At 43.6% G+C, this 23,736-nt stretch overlaps 1 protein-coding gene across 4 annotated transcripts in view; it reads left to right on the top strand.

Annotated features, from left to right (window-relative positions):
- The window catches only part of cacna1bb (calcium channel, voltage-dependent, N type, alpha 1B subunit, b), a 439,095-nt gene that overhangs the window by 134,733 nt on the left and 280,626 nt on the right, over positions 1-23,736 (top strand). For all 4 annotated transcript variants that reach the window (XM_061980760.2, XM_061980758.2, XM_061980759.2 and 1 more), the window contains exon 4: positions 22,193-22,284. In XM_061980760.2, coding sequence (XP_061836744.2) covers positions 22,193-22,284 — 92 coding nt within the window. The remainder of the gene's footprint in view (positions 1-22,192; positions 22,285-23,736) is intronic.

Genomic DNA, 23,736 nt, shown 5'->3' with positions numbered 1-23,736 from the left:
AATTCATCCTGCAGTGCATGGTGTTTTTTTCAACATTAAAAGGAGGCAATTTTCTCAAAGTATAGCATTGGTGATTCTTCTTACACACCACATCACAATTAGCTTCAAATATCAGTTTGTTATCAGAAAGCATCTTAAAAATTGTAAAACCTGAACCCTTAAAAGGGCCCCCTTGACCTCCAGCTGATATTTTTAATTTCCTCCATTTTTTTTTTTTTTTACCTCACTGGGATCCCTGTTTCTAATTTAAAATGTTAAAATTGAAAAAAAGAACTATGCTTATAAGATATTTCTGATTCTCCCCACATAGAAAATCTTGTTTAAAGATTCTGCAACATTCCGAGGAGGCTTAATTGAACAATTCCGAGTTGAATAATGCTTGCTTTCAGAATAAATTACTTATTTCTAGCTTATGAGTCCTACTAATTTCTAGATACACAAATTTTAATTTAGGATGTCCTATCAAATAAAATTAAATGTCCATGTAACTAACTATTTTTTGGACTATAAGGCGCATTTAAAATCTCTTTTTTCTTTCTCAAAACTCGACAGTGCACCTTATAACCTAATGTACGGATTAATTCTGGTTTTGCTTACCGACCTCGAAGTGATTTTATTTGGAACATGGTGTAATGATAAGTGTGACCAGTAGATGGCAGTCAAACATAAGAGATACGTGTAGACTGCAATATGATGGCAATATGACTCAAGCAAACAACACTAACATTTTATATATTCCATTGAAAATATAGAACATTACACACGGCGCTCAAAAGTCTATCAAAATGTTTTAGTACGTCTTCGGTAAGCTATGAAGCCGCACCGCTTGATCTGCTTCAACATACGAGTATTATTATGGTGTGTGTATAAGGTAAGACATATTATCTGCCGTTTTGTTTCGCAATATTATGCAAAAGCAACTTTTCTTACCTTCTGGTACCTGCTGATCTGTATTTGGGATCTGCATAAATCCTGAAAAATTGCGCGTTTGGTGACACCGTAGTCGATAAGCTTCTTCTTTTTCCTCTATCTTCTTGTTATGGGACATTCATCCTCCGCTGTTGCTATTTCTAATATAAAGTAGTGTAAAGTTCTTACTTATATCTGTCAGTAAACTCGCAATGAAAGCGCTAAAACATACCGGTATAGTGAGTTTACATTATTCACTCAAGGAACTTTAGTTATTAGAGTTCCGGTCGGACGGTTTTTCACGGGACACATTTGTGTTGTTGTTTCTGGATGCGAAGATGCTGCTCCGTTATTGATTTAAGTAAAGTCTGAATGTCATTAAAACAGTTAGCTCCATCTTTTGACACTTCTTCCACACCCGTCCTTGCACGCTACACCGCTACAACAAAGATGACGGGGAGAAAACGCTGCCGAAGGTGAGCCACGTAAATAAGACCGCCCACAAAACGGCGCATCCTGAAACGACTGTCAGAAAGCGACTTGAAGATGATCTGTAAAACATAATCTATGCAACATTTTGACCAAAGAACCACCATTACATGTTATGTAGACCACAAGGAAGTGTTTTACATTTAGAAAAAATAAATAAATATATAACTCCTTTAATGCGCCCTATAATCCGGTGCGCCTTATATATGAAAAAAGCTCAAAAATAGACCACTCATCGGCAGTGCGCCTTATGGTCCGGTGCTTAGTTCACTAGTTTTTAGTCTTTTTTCCCCCCCCAAAATTTAGCTAAAAAAAAAATCTTAGCTCTATTTTGCAGTCTATCCTTTGTGATGCTGCTAATTCAATATTACAAGTGATGATATCCAAGGTACCAGAGAAATTTGACATTTGGGCAAAAACGTCAAATATGGAGCTCTTACATACTTGCATCAATAATGGTTGGTGTTGTATCAGACTTTGTAGACGATGTCCTTTGGGCGACATTTTTTAATCTTATATTTTACAGTATATTGTCATAACAATATGGTACGTCTGACACAAACAAATGTCAATAGCAATATCCTGCCTTTATATTAATCTGCCTTTGTATGTTTGTGTTGGTGCATGTGAGACAGCTGTTTGCGTCTTGCTCTCATCGGTTGTTTTTATGACATTTTTGTGGAGAAGCCTATAGAATAAAGTGTCGAGGTAACTTTTTGCTGGTAAACATCACAGACGCATCCTCAGTTTTTGCCAGCATTTTGGCCGTTTTGGAATGGCGGGTGGTGAGAATCAGGCTGACAAAACTGACAGCCTTGTTGTATTGCGATTGCATTTTCATTTCCACAAACCTCCACTATAGAAAGCAAAGACTCCAAACTAATCCACACAATCAAATAGGGATGAAACGATTCCTTGACGACTTAGAGTATCTCGATTTAAAAAATGATCAATGATTTTTCCCTCCCGCGACTACAGTGTTAATTTTGACAGCTGTTTTTAATTTAGTTTTAGTCACAGTCTTTTGACGAAAATGTATTTTAGTTTTCGTCTAGTGTTGTCCCGATACCAATATTTAGGTAGCAAAATTATTTCGATACTTTTCGGTACTTTTCGATACCTTTCTAAATAAAGGGGACCACAAAAAATTGCACTATTGGCTTTATTTTAACAAAAAATCTTGTACAATAAACATATGTTTCTTATTGCAAGTTTGTCCTAAAATAAAATAGTGACCATACAAGACAACTTGTCTTTTATTAGTAAGTACGCAAACAAATGCTCCTAATTTAGTCTGCTGACGTATGCAGTAATATATTGTGTCATTTTACATTCTATTATTTTGTCAAAATTATTAAGGACAAGTGGTAGAAAATGAATTATTAATCTACTTGTTCATTTACTGTTATTATCTGCTTATTTTCTCTTTTAACATGTTCTATCTACACTTCTGTTAAAATGTAATAATCACTTATTCTTCTGTTGTTTGGATGCTTTACATTAGTTTTGGATGATGCCACAAATTTGGGTATCAATCCAATACCAAGTCGTTACAGGATCATATTCAAAGTCCTCATGTGTCCAGGGACGCATTTCCTGAGTTTATAAACATAATATCCATTTTTTTAAAATGAAAGAAGATGCCAAAAACTATCGACGTAATCGACTCGATACGTTCCTGTACTTGGTATCATTACAGTGGATGTTAGGTGTAGATCCACCAATGGCGTTTGTTGTTTCCTGAGTTTATAAACATAATACACATTTAAGACATGGTTGACAGAGTCTGGTGTGGATGAACTTGACTGGCCTGCACAGAGTCCTGACCTGAACCCAATAGAACACCTTTGGGATGAATTAGAACGGAGACTGACCAACATCAGTGTGTGACCTCACCAATGCGCTTTTGGAAGAATGGTCGAAAATTCCTATAAACACACTCCGCAACCTTGTGGACAGCCTTCCCAGAAGAGTTGGAGCTGTAATAGCTGCAAAAGGTGGACCGACATCATATCGGGTTAGGAATGGGATGGCACTTCAAGTTCATATGTGAGTCAAGGCAGGTGGCCAAATACTTTTGGCAATATAGTGTAGCTCATTACATGAGGCCTTGCTGATGTTTGCCAAGTTCATAGACAGTGATCGTAGGTGTGTCCCGATCTAATATTGATATCAGAGCTATCGATCCAATAACGGCATGAAAAACATTTTTTTGGACGCTATCGGCTTTTATGATTGACGTGCATTATTCAGCATTGGCTGATCACTTACTTTTTTACAGAAATCGTCCGATACTGATTGATGGTTGACCTATAGGCACATCTCTTGAATGCTGTGGTTTCACAGCACATGCAATGGGAGAATAATGTCATAATGTATTCATGTTTGCTGCTCCTGAACTGATTCAGATGAGATTGCAGTTGCAACTTGATTGTAATCCAAGACAAATCACATCTTGTTCAGGTCTCTCCTCTGGGGACCGGACTAGATTATGTTCACATGATATGCATGTCGCAGCTGCATTAATGCTACCATTTACCAAAGTACATTGTTATTGATAATGTACTGCTAATAAGAAAGCAGTTTTTTACAAAAGTTACATTTTTAAGGACAGAAACCGTGTGGACCAAAGGCATATATTAACCTCATCATCCAATAAGCCGCAGATATATATTTTGTAAGTTATTATTTACATAATTTAATTATTTCCAAATGGTTTCTGTAACACAGCTGTAAAACGGATGATCAAACAAAACATAAGTCATCATCATGGCTAGTTCTCTAATCAGCTACACAGACTCTTTAAAAATGATAGCAAAGAACAAGTTAGTAAAGTAGATAGTCACAACACAGAAATGACAATGAACATTATTGCACTACAAATAGAACAGTAAAATACCGATGGAAATAACACTATTGATAATGAATAATAATAATAATAATTACCTCTATTATCAACAATACAATTGTTTCAAATGCAACAATACATATATGTAATGAAAACTTGAATTACAAAAGAAAGCGGACAAAAGGAGGGGAATAAAGAGAAACGGACTATATTAACCTTATAGATTGTTATAGTAACAATAGGTTAATCTTTATCAGTGTGTTACCCAGTTTCCCCTGGGGGGACAACCTTAATATACTGTATGTTTGATGATACATGATTATATGCATGACTGTATGTATCAGTGACGTGCAGTCACTAGAGGCAGGTGAGGCCCCGCGTCACCTGCCATCATGGAAAGAAAAAAAATATAAAAAGAAAAAAATATATATTAAATTGTTAAATGTATCCAGTGATTATACTATAAAGTTATTTTCCATTTAACTTCACCAGTTTTAGATTATTTTTATTCAAAATCGCTGAATTTTCACATTTGCCGTTCAAATACTGAGAAGAGACGGTGCGGTGATCAGCAGTCAGTTGAGGCACGTCACTCATTTGTGCCTCACCATGGATTGCGGACTCGGCTAACTGCTGGCCTGCTGTGCAGTGAGACCGTATTGCTATATGAATTATATTATACATTTCCATAGTTTAGTTAGCTGAGGTATATAATGTACAGTGTATTTTGTCAACAACTGTATGTGTGTAACGTATTTTTTGTGCTGAGCGATCATAAAACAGCTGCAAAAGACGCACTGGCTGAGGCTCGCAGTAATCCAGCCTCCTGCACCCCCGCCGTAGAATTTGCACCCCCTGACGGGAGTGTTATATCAACTAAAGCCCACACTTAAACTTTCCACGTGCAAGATTGAATCTATTTAAAAAAGTAATTTCATAAGAAGCCAAAAAGTGCAAAAACAATAATGTTCGTGTTGGAGGAGTTGTGAATGACTGCAGGGCCACAACATTAGGTACACCTGCAGACTGCAGGTGTACCTAATTCACAACTCCTCCAACACGAACATTATTGTTTTTGCACTTTTTGGCTTCTTATTAAATAACTTTTGTTACCTATTTTTATGGGCTTTCCTCTTTGTGATGTTAAGTTCCTGTTATGCGCTGTTATACAGTATATGCCTTGAGCTCTTATTTTGAAGGCGCGAAGAGCGGAAGTGATGACACGTTGGAGTGGAGCGTAGGTTTTTGAAAGAAGGTAAATAAAGTGGTCCTCGTGTAAACTGGAGCCTCCGTGTTTGTTATTTTGTAGTTTCATACAGTATAGGCGACATTTATAAACCCTCGGTTACACTTGGGGGTGGGGGGGGAGCAGGGTTGGGGTGGGGGCGGGGTTTGGTGGTAGCTGGGGTATATAATGTAGCCCGGAAGAGTCAGGGCTGCATGGGATTCTGGGTATTTGTTCTGTTGTGTTTATGTTGTGTTAAGTTGCAGATGTTCTCCCGAAATGTGTTCGTCATTCTTGTTTGGTTTTGGTTCAAAATGTGGCGCATTATTAGTAAGAGTCTTAAAGTTGTTTTATATGGCCACCGTCAGTGTAACCTGTGTGGCTGTTGACCAAGTATGCCTTGCTGTCACTTACGTGTGCAAGTAAAAGATGCACACAACAAAAGGTTGGGATAGCACGCTGTTTGTACAAACTGTAGAGGGCGCTAAATGCTGTACCATCATGGCATGCCCTTAGTATTATTGTTAGAGTGAAAATCGGTGAATATTACTACGAGAGGCACGGAAATCTCCCAGGAAAATCGGGAGGATCGGCAAGTATGCAGTATGCAGCTGAGCCGCATCAGAGTGATCAAAGAGCCGCATGCGGCTCCGGAGCCGCGGGTTGCCGACCCCTGGTCTAGTCTCTTACGTGAATGAGCTAAATAATATTATTTGATATTTTACGGTAATGTGTTAATAATTTCACACATAAGTCGCTCCTGAGTATAAGTCGCACCCCCGGCCAAACTATGAAAAAAATACTGTCAGGCTTGTCCCTGACAGTTTGACTATGTTTTAGTTTTTTCTCTGTTTGTCTTAGTTTCCTGTCAGCGCTTTTATTTTGTCCTCATTTCCTGAGTGTCTCCCTGAGTGCTGCTTCCCCTCAGCTGTGGCTGATTGGCACCTGGCCACACCTGGTGTCAATCAGCCAGCTACTATTTAAACCTGCCTTCTCCTCCAGTCATGGCTGGATCATTGTCGTTACTACCTGTCGTGTCGTTGTTTGCTGTATGCTGTCGTTAAGCTATTCCCTGGATCCTGACTCCTGTTCCTGCTTCCTGTTTTCTGGTTCGTGTTTTCATTTTCTTATTTTTGAACATTAAAAATATGTTTTCTTGTACCAAGCCTGCTGCCATCTCTGCATCTTGGGGTTCGTCAACTACAAACTCTGACATAATGATCCAGGCTGTTAACACGTTCCCCGCGGAGATTTCCATGACGGAGAGGCTTAACAAAGCATTAGAATTAATGGCTAAATTGAAGAGGAGTTCGGCCGCATTTCAAGCCCTCTCCCACCCATCCCTTTCGTCTGTGGGCCTGTCTGGGGACGTCTGGGATCCGTCCCTTGAGGGGGGGGCTAGGAGTGGCTGTGCAGCTGGGGAGGCACAGCTACTCCTCACCCCAGTGGGTCTGCAACAGACGGCGCCATCCTCTTCGGTGGACCAGCAGACGCCACCATGCAGTCCGGTGGGCCAGCAGACGCCACCATGCACTCCGGTGGGTCTGCAACCTACGACGCCACCATGCACTCCGGTGGGTCTGCAACCTACAACGCCACCATGTACTCCGGTGGGCCGGCAGACGCCACCATGCACTCCGGTGGGCCGGCAGACGCCACCATGCAGTCCGGTGGGCCGGCAGACGCCACCATGCAGTCCGGTGGGCCGGCAGACGCCACCATGCAGTCCGGTGGGCCGGCAGACGCCACCATGCAGTCCGGTGGGCCGGCAGACGCCACCATGCAGTCCGGTGGGCCGGCAGACGCCACCATGCAGTCCGGTGGGCCGGCAGACGCCACCATGCAGTCCGGTGGGCCGGCAGACGCCACCATGCAGTCCGGTGGGCCGGCAGACGCCACCATGCAGTCCGGTGGGCCGGCAGACGCCACCATGCAGTCCGGTGGGCCGGCAGACGCCACCATGCAGTCCGGTGGGCCGGCAGACGCCACCATGCAGTCCGGTGGGCCGGCAGACGCCACCATGCAGTCCGGTGGGCCGGCAGACGCCACCATGCACTCCGGTGGGTCTACAACCAACGGCGCCACCATCCTCCTCTCCGGTGGGCCAGCAGCAGACGGCGCCACCATCCTCCTCTCCGGTGGGCCAGCAGCAGACGGCGCCACCATCCTCCTCTCCGGTGGGCCAGCAGCAGACGGCGCCACCATCCTCCTCTCCGGTGGGCCAGCAGCAGACGGCGCCACCATCCTCCTCTCCGGTGGGCCAGCAGCAGACGGCGCCACCATCCTCCTCTCCGGTGGGCCAGCAGCAGACGGCGCCACCATCCTCTTCTCCGGTGGGCCAGCAGCAGACGGCGCCACCATCCTCTTCTCCGGTGGGCCAGCAGCAGAGGGCGCCACCATCCTCTTCTCCGGTGGGCCAGCAGCAGAGGGCGCCACCATCCTCTTCTCCGGTGGGCCAGCAGCAGAGGGCGCCACCATCCTCTTCTCCGGTGGGCCAGCAGCAGAGGGCGCCACCATCCTCCTCTCCGGTGAGCCAACAGACGCCGCCACCATGCACTCCGGTGGGCCAGCAGAGGGCGCCACCGCCATCCTCCCCGGTGGGCCAGCAGAGGGCGCCACCGCCATCCTCCCCGGTGGGCCAGCAGAGGGCGCCACCGCCATCCTCCCCGGTGGGCCAGCAGAGGGCGCCACCGCCATCCTCCCCGGTGGGCCAGCAGAGGGCGCCACCGCCATCTTCTCCGGTGGGCCAGCAGAGGGCGCCACCGCCATCTTCTCCGGTGGGCCAGCAGAGGGCGCCACCATCGTCTCCGGTGGGTCCTCCCATGCCGGCGGTCGAGCCGCCTCGCCAATTGCGGCGGCGTTCAACTCGCCGTCGCCACCTAACTCTTCCCCGCTGGTTGCGGGGACACTTGGCCTGGTGGCCCACCTCCTTGTCCTCCCTCCACCCTCCCGTGACTTTGGACTGTTTTTTGGGGGGGGTGTTCCTAGAACGTCTGGTATCCGTTATAGGAAGGGGGGCTACTGTCAGGCTTGTCCCTGACAGTTTGACTATGTTTTAGTTTTTTCTCTGTTTGTCTTAGTTTCCTGTCAGCGCTTTTATTTTGTCCTCATTTCCTGAGTGTCTCCCTGAGTGCTGCTTCCCCTCAGCTGTGGCTGATTGGCACCTGGCCACACCTGGTGTCAATCAGCCAGCTACTATTTAAACCTGCCTTCTCCTCCAGTCATGGCTGGATCATTGTCGTTACTACCTGTCGTGTCGTTGTTTGCTGTATGCTGTCGTTAAGCTATTCCCTGGATCCTGACTCCTGTTCCTGCTTCCTGTTTTCTGGTTCGTGTTTTCATTTTCTTATTTTTGAACATTAAAAATATGTTTTCTTGTACCAAGCCTGCTGCCATCTCTGCATCTTGGGGTTCGTCAACTACAAACTCTGACAAATACGGTACTTTCATATTGTATTATCGTCAGTGGATGTGAATACTCCCTAAATATGGCAACACTGATGTCTCCTGCCATGTCTTCTTATTCTCTGGCAGACCAGCTGCGTAAAAGAAGTGTTCAGAAGTGGATGTATTTATGGTGGTCCACCACAAATAAATGAATGCAAGTAGGAGAGTACATAAAGGGACTGTAAATACATGTACAGTTACACCCCTATTAATACAATAAACATCAATTTATATAGGAATGAGAATAATTATTCTAATGATACATTTTCGCACAATATGTGCATGTTTCCGTCATGTGTTATATGTCAGATACATAGCATTCGTTTGTGTGTACAGTGTGTGTGCGTGTGTGTGCGTGTGTGTGTGTGTGTGTGTATGCGTGCGTGCGTGCGTTTCTTTGTGGATTAGTACGCCTGCATGAATTTGCAGGGCGTTTAAATGTAGATCTACTGTACGGCGACACAACAGCATCCATGTTGGACAATGAGTAACTCTGGCAGTGACAACGAGTTCATGTGTGCCCACTTCCTGCGTCCTCGTGTGCATTGTGGCTTCTCTTGCTGCTGTCACAGCTGTCCACTCCTATCACATTACATCAGCGCTCAACACACGCACGTACACACCCACACACAAGCACACACACACACACACACACGCGCGCGCACACACACACACACACACATCACCAACAGGATGTGACATACTGAACTTGTGATTACTTTGCTCATTACCTTTTATGAGATTGTAGACTATGTAATTGGCATGAAATGGTTTTGGCCTAATGATTAGGCCTATTTTCTCCAGTGTGTGTTTGTGTGTCTTTCTCTCTTTGCATCTATGCCAGTGCTTTTCAGCCTTTTTTGAGCCAAGGCACATTTTTTTCATTGAAAAAATCCTGAGGCACACCACAAGCAGAAATCATTAAACAAAACGAAACTCAGTGGTCCATATTGGGCCCCATTCAGCAATAAATTCCTAACTTTTCCTCTTATCTTACTTCCTAAGTGATTTCCTAAGAGGAGTCCATTCAAATTCATGACGTGTTCTTTAACGGTCAAATTGTTCCCACCTGCTGTTCTTAAATTGCTGAATGCCAAATGGTTAGCGCGTGCATATCTATCATATTTTGCATATAAACACGCCCTTATTTCCCCAATATGCATATGTAAACACCCTTAATTCCGTTATTTGCATAGGTGAACGCCCTTAATTCCCCATATAAGGGCACAATTTCTGCGAAAACAAACACAAATCAAACACACGGAGAAAACACAAACAGATTACAGAAGAGAAATTTGTATTATCCCGCGGGGGAAATACATAATATAAAGTACCTAATATATATATATAAATATATATATATATACACACACACACACACACACATATATATATATATATATATATATATATATATATATATATATATATATATATATATATATATTTATATATATATATATATATATATATATATATATAATATAATATACATAAAGACAATACAACATACATCCATAAACGTGGATGCATATGCAAAAGTGCAATATATTTATCTGTACAGTAATCTATTTATTTATATCTGCACCTTATTGCTCTTTTATCCTGCACTACAACGAGCTAATGCAACGACATTTTGTTCTTATCTGTACTGCAAAGTTCAAATTTGAATGACAATAAAAGGAAGTCTAAGTCTAAGTCTAAGTCTAATGTCAAAACGTAAGTTTAAGAAAGGGGCGGAGTGCTGAGGGAGCCTAAAGCGTTCAAATAAATATTCGTCACTTCGGGCAAATAGGTCTACATGGTCGTGAAATATGCGCTCCCTCCCCAGGGCATGATCTGCGGCATCTTGCAGTAGCAGCAAAAGCATTGCAATTGTGTGAGTTGGAACCAGGAAACAGGAAACAGCCAACAGGAACTAGGAAACAGGATAACAGGTGACAGGAAGCGGGCAACAGGATACAGGACACAATCATCGAGCCCTGACTGGAGGGAGAGGCAGGCATAAATAGTAACCTGATTGGTAATTGCGACCAGGTGTGCCAGGCCGCCAATCAGGGACAGGTGAGGGAAATGAGCGCTCAGGGAGACATGCAAGAAATAAAACCAAAATAAGAGCGCTGACAGGAAACAAACACCAACACAGAGGAAAATCCAAACATAACCAAACTGTCAGTAACAAGCCTGAATATATATATATATGTATATATATATATTCCCTCAATCATCTCCTGATGATTGAGGGAACCCCCCCTCATGAAACAGGCCTGTAGAGATGAAATAGTCTTGTGATTTTTTTCCCACACATACATATATTGCGCTCTACTACGGTATCGAGCACTATTTTTTGGATAACCTTATTAAGACATATATATGTATATATATATATATATATATATATATATATATATATATATATATATATATATATATTAGAGATGCGCGGATAGGCAATTTATTTCATCCGCAACCGCGTCAGAAAGTCGTCAACCATCCGCCATCCACCCGATGTAACGTTTGATCAGAACTGCACCCGCCCGCCATCCGCCCGCACCCGCCCGTTGTTATATATCTAATATAGACGATGCAAGGCATTAGTGAGGCATACCTGCCAACTACTCCGGTTTTCCCGTAATTCGTACGGTTTTCATCAACCTATTCCGGGTTACGGTTGCAGTGATAAAAAATACGGTTTTTCATTAATAAAAAAAAAAAAAAGGGTGAAAACTACGCGAATTGCACCTTGTGCAGACAAGATTTTTCGATCGGACACGGAGGAATTAGCGATGTAAAAGACCACGTTGGGACAAAAAAACACAAGTCTAATGCCGTTGCTAGCGATACAAGTGGAAAACTTTCAACGTTTTTCGTCGCCCAAACAGATTCTTTGGATGTGATAAATGCCGAAGTTTTATTTACGGAGGCAATAATTGAGCATGGATTTCCAATCGCACTGGCTGATCACATGGGACAGTTAAATGTTTGTAATGCAACCTTTAAAAATCATTATGCGGTGATCGCGGTCCCAAAAATAAACTTTTCTTGCATAATAATGTCCAGAAAAATTCGCTTTATATTACTATAGAGTCCTTTTAACGAATGAGTTTGATGGTTTATCACAAACCTTAAATGAAAGAAGTCCTTTGTTCTCCTGCACCATGCATGCGCTTTAATTGGCCTTGCTTCGTGTTTGGTACGCAATCCTGTCGGCTGTATTTCACAGCACGACATACTGTTAAAAGTGTTTATACTATTTATGCTTTCAAGTCCAAGTTGAAGAAATCTTGTTAAATGTTGACAGCATAACTACCAAAATACAGAAGTATGTCCTTAATATTTTTGCAGTGCTATTTCTGTTGAAAAGTTCAAATGATTACATTAGAGATGTGATGTGCCACTTTTCAAGTGTCTGATGGCTTAAATTAATTTTCATTAATTTTTCATATTTTGAATTCTTTTGAAAGGTTTACAAAAAAACTACATTTGAATTGTAATTCCATGCTATTGACAGGACTATTAATTTTAATGAAGTTAGCTTACCATGTTTACAGTATGATAATTGTGATAGAAATGTGAATTTTAGGCACAGAATATTTTTTACAATTGAACAAGGCAGTAGATTATACAAGCTTGGACAGAAAGTTAATAATGACACCAATTTTTTTTTTTATGGAATTGTTTAGTACTGTTTTACCATTTGTTTACTGTAAAAAGTGTTTATACTGTTTATACTTTCAATTAACAAATTGAAGTCTTGTGAAAGGTTGACAGGATAACTGGCATTAACTGTCAAAATAATTTCAAACTATTGAAGTTAGCTTACAGAATAAACATGTCAATCAACCCATATGATTTTTGCTGTAATATTTTTGTTTTGAAAAGTCACTGTGACTGATAGAAAAGTGATGGTTTTAGCAACATTTTAACCTGTCTGAATGCTAATAATCATTTTGCGTCGGGGGGCGAAGCCCTGAACCCTCCACCAGGACTTTGTCCTGGACCTACCGGGGCCTGCGGCCCTTGGACCCTGGCTACTAGGTTTTTCTGATTTCAAAAGTTGGCAGGTATGGTGAGGTTATAAAGCTTTTGCCTGTTAAAGAAAGGAGACTGATCCAATGCAGCACGCTGTCACGACCCAGACGCACACAAGTGCGCAATCATATGGGAGCCGCGCTGAGCGCACCTCCAAGCGCGTCTCGCTGCCGGCGACGGCCGGGTATGGGCCCGACGCTCCAGCGCCATCCATTTTCAGGGCTAGTTGATTCGGCAGGTGGGTTGTTACACACTCCTTAGCGGGTTCCAACTTCCATGGCCACCGTCCTAGCTGCTGTCTATATCAACCAGGGTGAGCCCCACCCCTTTCGTGAGCGCACTGCGCGCAGAGTGACCCCTGTTACGCGCCCCCGGCAACAGGGGTGGCGGGCAGGTAAGCTGCGCGGGCGGAGCGCGCGGAGTGACCCCTGTTACGAGCCCCCGGCCACGGGGGTGGCGGGCAGGTAAGCTGCTTACCTGCTGCGCATGACGCCGGCCGCGGCGAAGGCGGACGAGGCGGGGTGTCGGTGCGGTGGGCGCGGTGGTGACCCTGGACGTGCGTCGGGCCCTTCACGCGGATCGCCTCAGCTACGGCTCCCGGTGGGGCCCTCTCGGGGGAAGGGGCCTCGGTCCCGGACCCCGGCGAGGCGTCACTTCTCCGCTCCGTAAAAGTGTCCATCTCTTTTTTTTTTTTTCTTCTGTTGTGGCATATGCAGCAGGTGCCTGCTCGTTTTTCGTATGTGGGTAACAACATTTAACTATGTATATATATTTCCGAATTGGTTTAACTGCAACCCGCCTGAATCTATTTAAAATCAAATTTTTTTTTAACCACCCGACCCGACCCGACCCGCGATAAAATCTAATTTTTTAAAATTTTATCCGCCCGATCCGCGGATAATCCGCGGACTCCGCGGTTGTGCCCGCAAACCGCGCATCTCTAATATATATATATATATATATATATATATATATATATATATATATATATATATATATATATATATATATATATATATATATATATATATTTATTAGGGGTTTAACAGTACGTGTATTTGTATTGAACCGTTTCGGTACGGGGGTTCCGGTTCGTTTCGTAGGTGTACCGAACGAGTTTCCACAAGGACATATTAAGTAGCGTAACGCACGTTGTGTAAACAATGCACACCGAAGCACAACACACGCATGCTAGCAGCTAACGGGCTACGATAGACTGACCATACGTCCTCTTTTCACCGGACATGTCCTCTTTTGCGGAGTTGCCAGGACGGAGTTTCTTAAATGCCTCAAATGTCCGGCATTTTGAGTTAGGGTTGCGTGTATTTTCAATGTACGTTCAGGGTTAAGAAGGGGTTAAAAACAAAACAAATTGTGCACGCAGCAGCATTGGTGAGGGAGGGGCAGAGACAGAGAGAGAGAGAGAGTTACGATAAACGCGCATGCGTCGCCAGGCTCTGCTTTTTATCCATAGATTTATCAGATTTAATTTTTTATTATCTATAGCAGGGGTGTCAAAAGTGTGCCCCGGAGGCCATTTGCGGCCCACAGCTAATGTTTTAAAGGCCCACGGCACATTTTAAAAATACTATTAAAATAAACAAAAACATAACAAAAGTGAAATAAAAAATCTTAAAGGTTAAATTATTAATCTAGAAAAAGTTGCAATGTTGACTAATAAAACAAAGCTGTTTTTTTTTCTTTCAAACTGTCATTGCTCAAAACATAATATTGAATCAAAATCAATGTTATTATGAATTATTGACCTATCCAAGGTTCCCATTACTTCACATCAAATATTCCACTAAGAAAAATACTTTTGGTGGAAGATTTTGCAAATTTGGTAAATAAATAACCCAAAAATGTATATTTTGTTGTTTTCTTACTGTACCGAAAATGAACCGAACCGTGACCTCTAAACCGAGGTACGTACCAAACCGACATTTTTGTGTACCGTTACACCCCTGATATTTATATATATATATACATATATATACCGCTTGTCCCTCTTGGGGTCGCGGGGGGAATATGTTGTAAAAACAACCATACATTTTACAGAAAATTCTGGAAAATAAGCTGCCAGTTTTTTACTATTAAAAAACATTGGTACTGTTTTACTATTTACCTTAATATGTTGTAAAAAAATATATTTTATTTTACAGTACAATTCTGGTGACTGAGTTGGCAGTTTTTTACTGGAAAATCTACAGTAATTTTTTCTTACAGTGTGCATAAAAATAAATATATATAATAATCAAATGCATAGGTACATGTATATATTATTCGCTGTTACAATCAGCCATCACTGCGACGTGGCCCTCAATAAAAATAGTTTGACACCCCTGCTGCACATGGATATTTATGTATTTATTTGAAAGATAATCATGACAAAGTATTTTTATTACTATTCCTTTGTGCATCGATATATTGAAGGAAGTGACGTGGATGTATAGAGATGTCTCTGTATATGAAGTCCATATATCCGGTGCCACTGTCTGGTGCCCACAGAGACAAGTTGCGAATTGCGGTGACGATAAAGGGATATTAAAAGTCATATAGCTTCCTTCTGCAGACACATCCTTACTCCAATTGTCTGTCTACACCGCCATCAAATCACTGGCAAATACACACACACACACACACACACACACACACACACACACACACACACACACACACACACACACACACACACACACACACACACACACACACACACACACTTTTATACACAAGTACTTAACAGAGCAAAGTGAGTTATTGATTTTGGGAGTCATAAGAGCTGCATGAATGGACGAGTCATAACTGGTATTTCCTTTATATACATATACATATATATATATATATATATATATATATATATATATATGTATGTGTGGGGAAAAAAATCACAAGACTATTTCATCTCTACAGGCCTGTTTCATGAGGGGGGTACCCTCAATCATCAGGAGATTTTAATGGGAGCATTCGCATACCATGGTTTATATAGGGCACAGAGTGGGTGGGTACAGGCTGGCGTAGGGGCGTGGTGATTGGCTCATGTGTTACCTAGGAGGTGTTTCCGTGTATGGCGGTATATATATATATATATATATATATATATCCATCCATCCATCCATCCATCTTCTTCCGCTTATCCGAGGTCGGGTCGCGGGGGCAGCAGCCTAAGCAGGGAAGCCCAGACTTCCCTCTCCCCAGCCACTTCGTCCAGCTCCTCCCGGGGGATCCCGAGGCGTTCCCAGGCCAGCCGGGAGACATAGTCTTCCCAACGTGTCCTGGGTCTTCCTCGTGGCCTCCTACCGGTCGGACATGCCCTAAACACCTCCTTAGGGAGGCGCTCGGGTGGCATCCTGACCAGATGCCCGAACCACCTCATCTGGCTCCTCTCGATGCGGAGGAGCAGCGGCTTTACTTTGAGCTCCCCCCGGATGACAGAGCTTCTCACCCTATCTCTAAGGGAGAGCCCCGCCACCCGGCGGAGGAAACTCATTTCGGCCGCTTGTACCCGTGATCTTGTCCTTTCGGTCATAACCCAAAGCTCATGACCATAGGTGAGGATGGGAACGTAGATCGACCGGTAAATTGAGAGCTTTGCCTTCCGGCTCAGCTCCTTCTTCACCACAACGGATCGATACAGCGTCCGCATTACTGAAGACGCCGCACCGATCCGCCTGTCGATCTCACGATCCACTCTTCCCTCACTCGTGAACAAGACTCCGAGGTACTTGAACTCCTCCACTTGGGGCAAGATCTCCTCCCCAACCCGGAGATGGCACTCCACCCTTTTCCGGGCGAGAACCATGGACTCGGACTTGGAGGTGCTGATTCTCATCCCAGTCGCTTCACACTCAGCTGCGAACCGATCCAGTGAGAGCTGAAGATCCTGGCCAGATGAAGCCATCAGGACCAAATCATCTGCAAAAAGCAGAGACCTAATCCTGCAGCCACCAAACCGGATCCCCTCAACGCCTTGACTGCGCCTAGAAATTCTGTCCATAAAAGTTATGAACAGAATCGGTGACAAAGGGCAGCCTTGGCGGAGTCCAACCCTCACCGGAAACGTGTCCGACTTACTGCCGGCAATGCGAACCAAGCTCTGACACTGATCATACAGGGAGCGGACCGCCACAATCAGACAGTCCGAAACCCCATACTCTCTGAGCACTCCCCACAGGACTTCCCGAGGGACACGGTCGAATGCCTTCTCCAAGTCCACAAAGCACATGTAGACTGGTTGGGCAAACTCCCATGCACCCTCAAGGACCCTGCCGAGAGTATAGAGCTGGTCCACAATTCCACGACCAGGACGAAAACCACACTGTTCCTCCTGAATCCGAGGTTCGACTATCCGGCGTAGCCTCCTCTCCAGTACACCTGAATAGACCTTACCGGGAAGGCTGAGGAGTGTGATCCCACGATAGTTAGAACACACCCTCCGGTTCCCCTTTTTAAAGAGAGGAACCACCACCCCGGTCTGCCAATCCAGAGGTACTGCCCCCGATGTCCACGCGATGCTGCAGAGTCTTGTCAACCAAGACAGCCCTACAGCATCCAGAGCCTTAAGGAACTCCGGGCGGATCTCATCCACCCCCGGGGCCTTGCCACCGAGGAGCTTTTTAACTACCTCAGCAACCTCAGCCCCAGAAATAGGAGAGCCCACCACAGATTCCTCAGGCACTGCTTCCTCATAGGAAGACGTGTTGGTGGGATTGAGGAGGTCTTCGAAGTATTCCCTCCACCGATCCACAACTTCCGCAGTCGAGGTCAGCAGAACACCATCCGCACCATACACGGTGTTGGTAGTGCACTGCTTCCCCTTCCTGAGGCGGTGGATGGTGGTCCAGAATCGCTTCGAAGCCGTCCGGAAGTCGTTTTCCATGGCTTCCCCGAACTCCTCCCATGTCCGAGTTTTTGCCTCCGCGACCGCTGAAGCCGCACACCGCTTGGCCTGTCGGTACCTGTCCGCTGCCTCAGGAGTCCCATGAGCCAAAAGAACCCGATAGGACTCCTTCTTCAGCTTGACGGCATCCCTCACCGCCGGTGTCCACCAACGGGTTCTAGGATTACCGCCACGACAGGCACCAACTACCTTGCGGCCACAGCTCCAATCAGCCGCCTCGACAATAGAGGTGCGGAACATGGTCCACTCGGACTCAATGTCCAGCACCTCCCTCGTGACATGTTCAAAGTTCTTCCGGAGGTGGGAATTGAAACTCTCTCTGACAGGAGACTCTGCCAGACGTTCCCAGCAAACCCTCACAATGCGTTTGGGCCTGCCAGGTCTGTCCGGCATCCTCCCCCACCATCGCAGCCAACTCACCACCAGGTGGTGATCGGTAGAAAGCTCCGCCCCTCTCTTCACCCGAGTGTCCAAAACATGAGGCCGCAAATCCGATGACACAACTACAAAGTCGATCATAGAACTGCGGCCTAGGGTGTCCTGGTGCCAAGTGCACATATGGACACCCTTATGCTTGAACATGGTGTTCGTTATGGACAATCCGTGACGGGCACAAAAGTCCAATAACAAAACACCACTTGGGTTCAGATCCGGGCGGCCATTCTTCCCAATCACGCCTCTCCAGGTTTCACTGTCGTTGCCAATATGAGCGTTGAAGTCCCCCAGTAGAACGAGGGAATCACCCGGGGGAGCACTCTCAAGTACTCCCTCGAGTGAATCCAAAAAGGGTGGGTACTCTGAGCTGCTGTTTGGCGCGTAAGCGCAAACAACAGTCAGGACCCGTCCCCCCACCCGAAGGCGGAGGGAAGCTACCCTCTCGTCCACCGGGTTGAACTCCAACATGCAGGCTCTGAGCCGGGGGGCAACAAGAATTGCCACCCCAGCCCGTCGCCTCTCACTGCTGGCAACGCCAGAGGGGAAGAGAGTCCAGCCCCTCTCGAGAGAACTGGTTCCAGAGCCCTTGCTGTGCGTCGAGGTGAGTCCGACTATATCCAACCGGAACTTCTCTACCTCGCGCACTAGCTCAGGCTCCTTCCCCCCCAGCGAGGTGACGTTCCACGTCCCAAGAGCTAGCTTCTGTAGCCGAGGATCGGACCGCCAAGTGCCCTGCCTTCGGCTACCGCCCAGCTATATATATATATATATATATATATATATATATATATATATATATATATATATATATATATATATATATATATCCATCCATCCATCCATTTTCTACCGCTTATTCCCTTTTGGGGTCGCGGGGGGCGCTGGAGCCTATCTCAGCTACAATCGGGCGGAAGGCGGGGTACACCCTGGACAAGTCGCCACCTCATCGCAGGGCCAACACAGATAGACAGACAACATTCACACTCACATCCACACACTAGGGCCAATTTAGTGTTGCCAATCAACCTATCCCCAGGTGCATGTCTTTGGAGGTGGGAGGAAGCCGGAGTACCCGGAGGGAACCCACGCAGTCACGGGGAGAACATGCAAACTCCACACAGAAAGATCCCAAGCCCGGGATTGAACCCAAGACTACTCAGGACCTTCGTATTGTGAGGCAGATGCACTAACCCCTCTTCCACCATGCTGCCCCTATATATATATATATATATATATATATATATATATATATATATATATATATATGTATATATATATATATATATATCGAGTCGAGGGTACTGTGGTTTATCCGTTATACAGTGCTTAATACCGGAGTAGAGCGGAATATACGTTAGGTCAGGAGAAAACACAGAGGCTATTTCATCCCTAAAAGCCCTGCTCTTCAGGGGATTTTTCAGGCTTGTAGGGATGAAATGAAATATATATATATATATATATATATATATATATATATATATATATATATATATATATATATATATATATATATATGTAGAGTATATAAATAGTTGATAGATCTTGCTTTGATTTTGACTGAGTCCAGGGATCTTGGGCTCGAAAAGGTTGGTGACCACTGTAGATTTGATCATTTTTTTTAGTTACACACATTAAATGACGAATCGAGGCACCAAAATATAAATCGAAGCCTTTTTCAAATAAAAACAATCGATTGAATCGATGAAGAGGGAGTGTGTATAGCTGCTAGCTAGCGATCAGCACTCTGGAACCTAGCTAGCAATAAGCGCGCTAGCTTCTCGCTAATAAAAAGAACCCAGGTGAAGTCAGATAAATTGGAAGTGAAGCACACCGTTTTGCCTTGATTATTAAAACCATCTAAAACATTTACAAATGAAAAAAAAGAAGATAAACAAACACTCAAATAAGAATAATGTGACTCTTAAGAAGACAAGGAAAGTGTTTGTTTACTAAGGCCTGTGTGACAAAGAAGGACAAAAACCTGGTTTATCCGTTATGTAGTATTTAATACCGGGGTAGAGCGGAATATACTTTAGGTCAGGAAAAAAACACAGAGGCTATTTCATCCCTACAAGCCTGTTTCGCAGGTTTCCCTGTTCTTCAGGGGATTTTTCAGGCTTGTAGGGATGAAATGAAATTGCCTCTGTGTATATATATATATATATATATATATATATATATATATATATATATATATATATATATATATATACTGCGATGAGGTGGCGACTTGTCCAGGGTGTACACCGCCTTCCGCCCGATTGTAGCTGAGATGGGCTCCAGCGCCCCCGCGACCCCAAAGGGAATAAAGCGGTGGAAAATGGATGGATGGATGGATATATATATATATATATATATATATATATATATATATATATATATATATATATATATATATGTCTCTTGGTCACAATAACTTTGTGTTTTGATTGGACTAGTTGTTCACAATAATCAGTATATAAGGTTAGCATGTGTGTCATTGCATCGGTGTAAAATTCAATAATATCTATACATCTACTGTGTCTTTGATGGGCCTCAAATGTGTTTATTGGTTACGATGTCAACTGATAACCGGGTTGCAATAGGCAACGTCCATCCATCCATTTTCTACCGCTTATTCCCTTTTGGGGTGGCGGGGGGCGCTGGAGCCTATCTCAGCTACAATCGGGCGGAAGGTGGGGTACACCCTGGACAAGTCGCCACCTCATCGCAGGGCCAACGCAGATAGACAGACAACATTCACACTCACATCCACACACTAGGGCCAATTTAGTGTTGCCAATCAACTTATCCCCAGGTGCATGTCTTTGGAGGTGGGAGGAAGCCGGCAACGTGTACATATTTATTTTTCTGTTTGTATTTTAGTCAGTCTTTGAAGTCAGTCCCTCGCTGATTTCGCAGGCTTTCTGTTGTGATTGTTGTGGCCTATAATGCCTGAATTTCTTGCAACTTTTTTTTTTTTTTGCGATGTTTTGAGCCTTTTCTTTCCCAATAACCTTGAATCAAGTTGTGATTTTATGATTTTGTTTTAATCAATGTTTTAAGTGTTCCTTGTAACCTTAAACTCAAAAAGCACTGGATTTCTAAAAAAACTGGAAACAATGTAACTTTTGAACTGCTCACCCCCAAATCTTCCGCACGACACATCCGCTCCGGACAGGCGAACCTCCTCCAACCTCCCAGGACAAAGCTTTGTACAATGGGAGACCGGGCTTTCTGCTCCGCCGCTCCCAGTCTGTGGAACGCTCTCCCTGACCACCTGAGGGCACCACAGACTGTGGATAGTTTTAAAAAAGGCTTAAAACCCTTTTTTTTTTTTAAGAAAGCATTTTTTTAAATTTACGCGTGCTAGCTCTGGCTATTAGGCTGTTCTAGTTTTTATTTTTTTCAATTTTATTATCTTTTAATTTTTTTTAATACACTATAGCACTTTGAGGTTGTTTGCTCAATGCAAAGTGCTTTTTACAAATAAAATCTATTATTAAAAATCTATTATTAATGATGTTTTTCTCATTTTATACAACCCAGAGAGCTCATATTAAAATAATGCACTGTTGTAATTAATGATATCTAATAATACTGATAATTAGTCACAGTACAGAAAAAAACACTAAAGCCTTCCTTATTGTCCGTTGTCTGCTTTTTGAAGTTACTATGTTTGTTCCTCACTAGCTGACTGTCTGACTGAAGCCTGAAGTCTGACTGAATATGTAAAATAATGATAACAATAACATGCTCAGAAAACTCAAATGCAATCAATTTTGAGTAGACTATCCAACTACTTAATTAACTGCAGCCTAAACAACAACATTGGTGTCAGCTGAAATTGACATAAAGACACAGCTTTATTTCACTGCTTAACCTTCAGCTCCAGATTGTGACCTTGTTTTTGTGTGTTTCTGCACAGAATCTTGGCAACGGTGGGCTCCGACTTCGACCTACGGACTCTGCGGGCGGTGAGAGTGCTACGACCCCTCAAACTTGTGTCAGGGATCCCCAGTAAGTGACTTTTTGCACAAATAGTGTTTATAGTTCTCCAGTGTGTTGTTGCTTCTCCATAGTTTTATGGATAAATGTCCACCGTTTAGATAATACTTTAAAATCCTTGGCGGGTGTTGTCTACTCATTCTACTTCACTATGTCGCATACTCCAACTGCTTCACCAAGTTGGCTAGCTACACATTCTGTCATGTTTCTAATGACTTATTTCTTTAATTCAATGAATATCATCCACTTCTTCTCAGTACTGTCCTTCACACTCACTTTCTTCCTTACAAACAAAGTTATGTCCATCACTAGCTACAAGCTAATGCTAGTGAGTAAGACCGGATGTTTTGGTCGGCTCTCACGGGCTTCAGTGTGGTACTCACTACACCAACTAGTGATGGAGAGGCTCGTAACCACAAATTTTGCTACCAACTTAAAGCATAACAATTAGCTGAGAGACAGCTGGTATCCTGAAAAACGGGTAATCTGGGGCACTAGTATCCAATCCAATCCAACCGACTTTGTGCTGCACAGTAGTTAAAATTCATATTTAAAACCAAAATAAAACAAAAGACAGTTTAGCGTAAAAAAACATTCAACCTAGCATACTAAAAATACAAAACCCAAAGCCAGTGAAGTTGGCACGTTGTGTAAATGGTAAATAAAAACAGAATACAATGATTTGCAAATCCTTTTCAACCTATATTCAATTGAATAGACTGCAAAAACAAGATACATAAAGTTCGAACTGGTAAACTTTGTTATTTTTTGCAAATATTAGCTCATTTGGAATTTAATGCCTGCAACATGTTTAAAAAAAGCTGGCACAAGTGGCAAAAAAGACTGAGAAAGTTGAGGAACGCTCAACACTTATTTGGAACATCCCACACGTGAACAGGCTAACTGGTGCCACGATTGGGTATAAAAACAGCTTCCATGAAATGCTCAGTCATTCACAAACAAGGATGGGGCGAAGGTCACCATTTTGTGAACAAATGCGTGAGCAAATTGTCCAACAGTTTAAGAACAACATTTCTCAACCAGCTATTGCAAGGAATTTAGGGATTTCACCATCTACGGTCCATAATTTCATCAAAAGTTTCAGAGAATCTGGAGAAATCACTGCATGTAAGCGACAATGCCTGTGACCTTCGATTCCTCAGGCGGTACTGCATCAAAAAGCGACATCAGTGTGTAAAGGATATCACCACATGGGCTCAGGAACACTTCAGAAAACCACTTTCAGTAACTACAGTTTGTTGCTACATCTGTTAGTGCAAGTTAAAACTCTACTATGCACAGTGAAAGCCATTTATCAACAACACCCAGAAACGCCGTCGGCTTCGCTGGGCCCGAGCTCAGCTAAGATGGACTGATGCAAAGTGGAAAAGTGTTCTCTGGTCTGACGAGTCCATTTTTCAAATTGTTTTTGGTAACTGTGGACGTCGTGTCCTCGGGACCAAA

This window comes from Nerophis lumbriciformis, linkage group LG20 (genome assembly GCF_033978685.3).
Source record: "Nerophis lumbriciformis linkage group LG20, RoL_Nlum_v2.1, whole genome shotgun sequence".
Taxonomy (NCBI): Eukaryota; Metazoa; Chordata; class Actinopteri; order Syngnathiformes; family Syngnathidae; genus Nerophis; species Nerophis lumbriciformis.
Note: the sequence above shows the minus strand (reverse complement) of the source record. Positions and strands in the feature narration are given on the sequence as shown.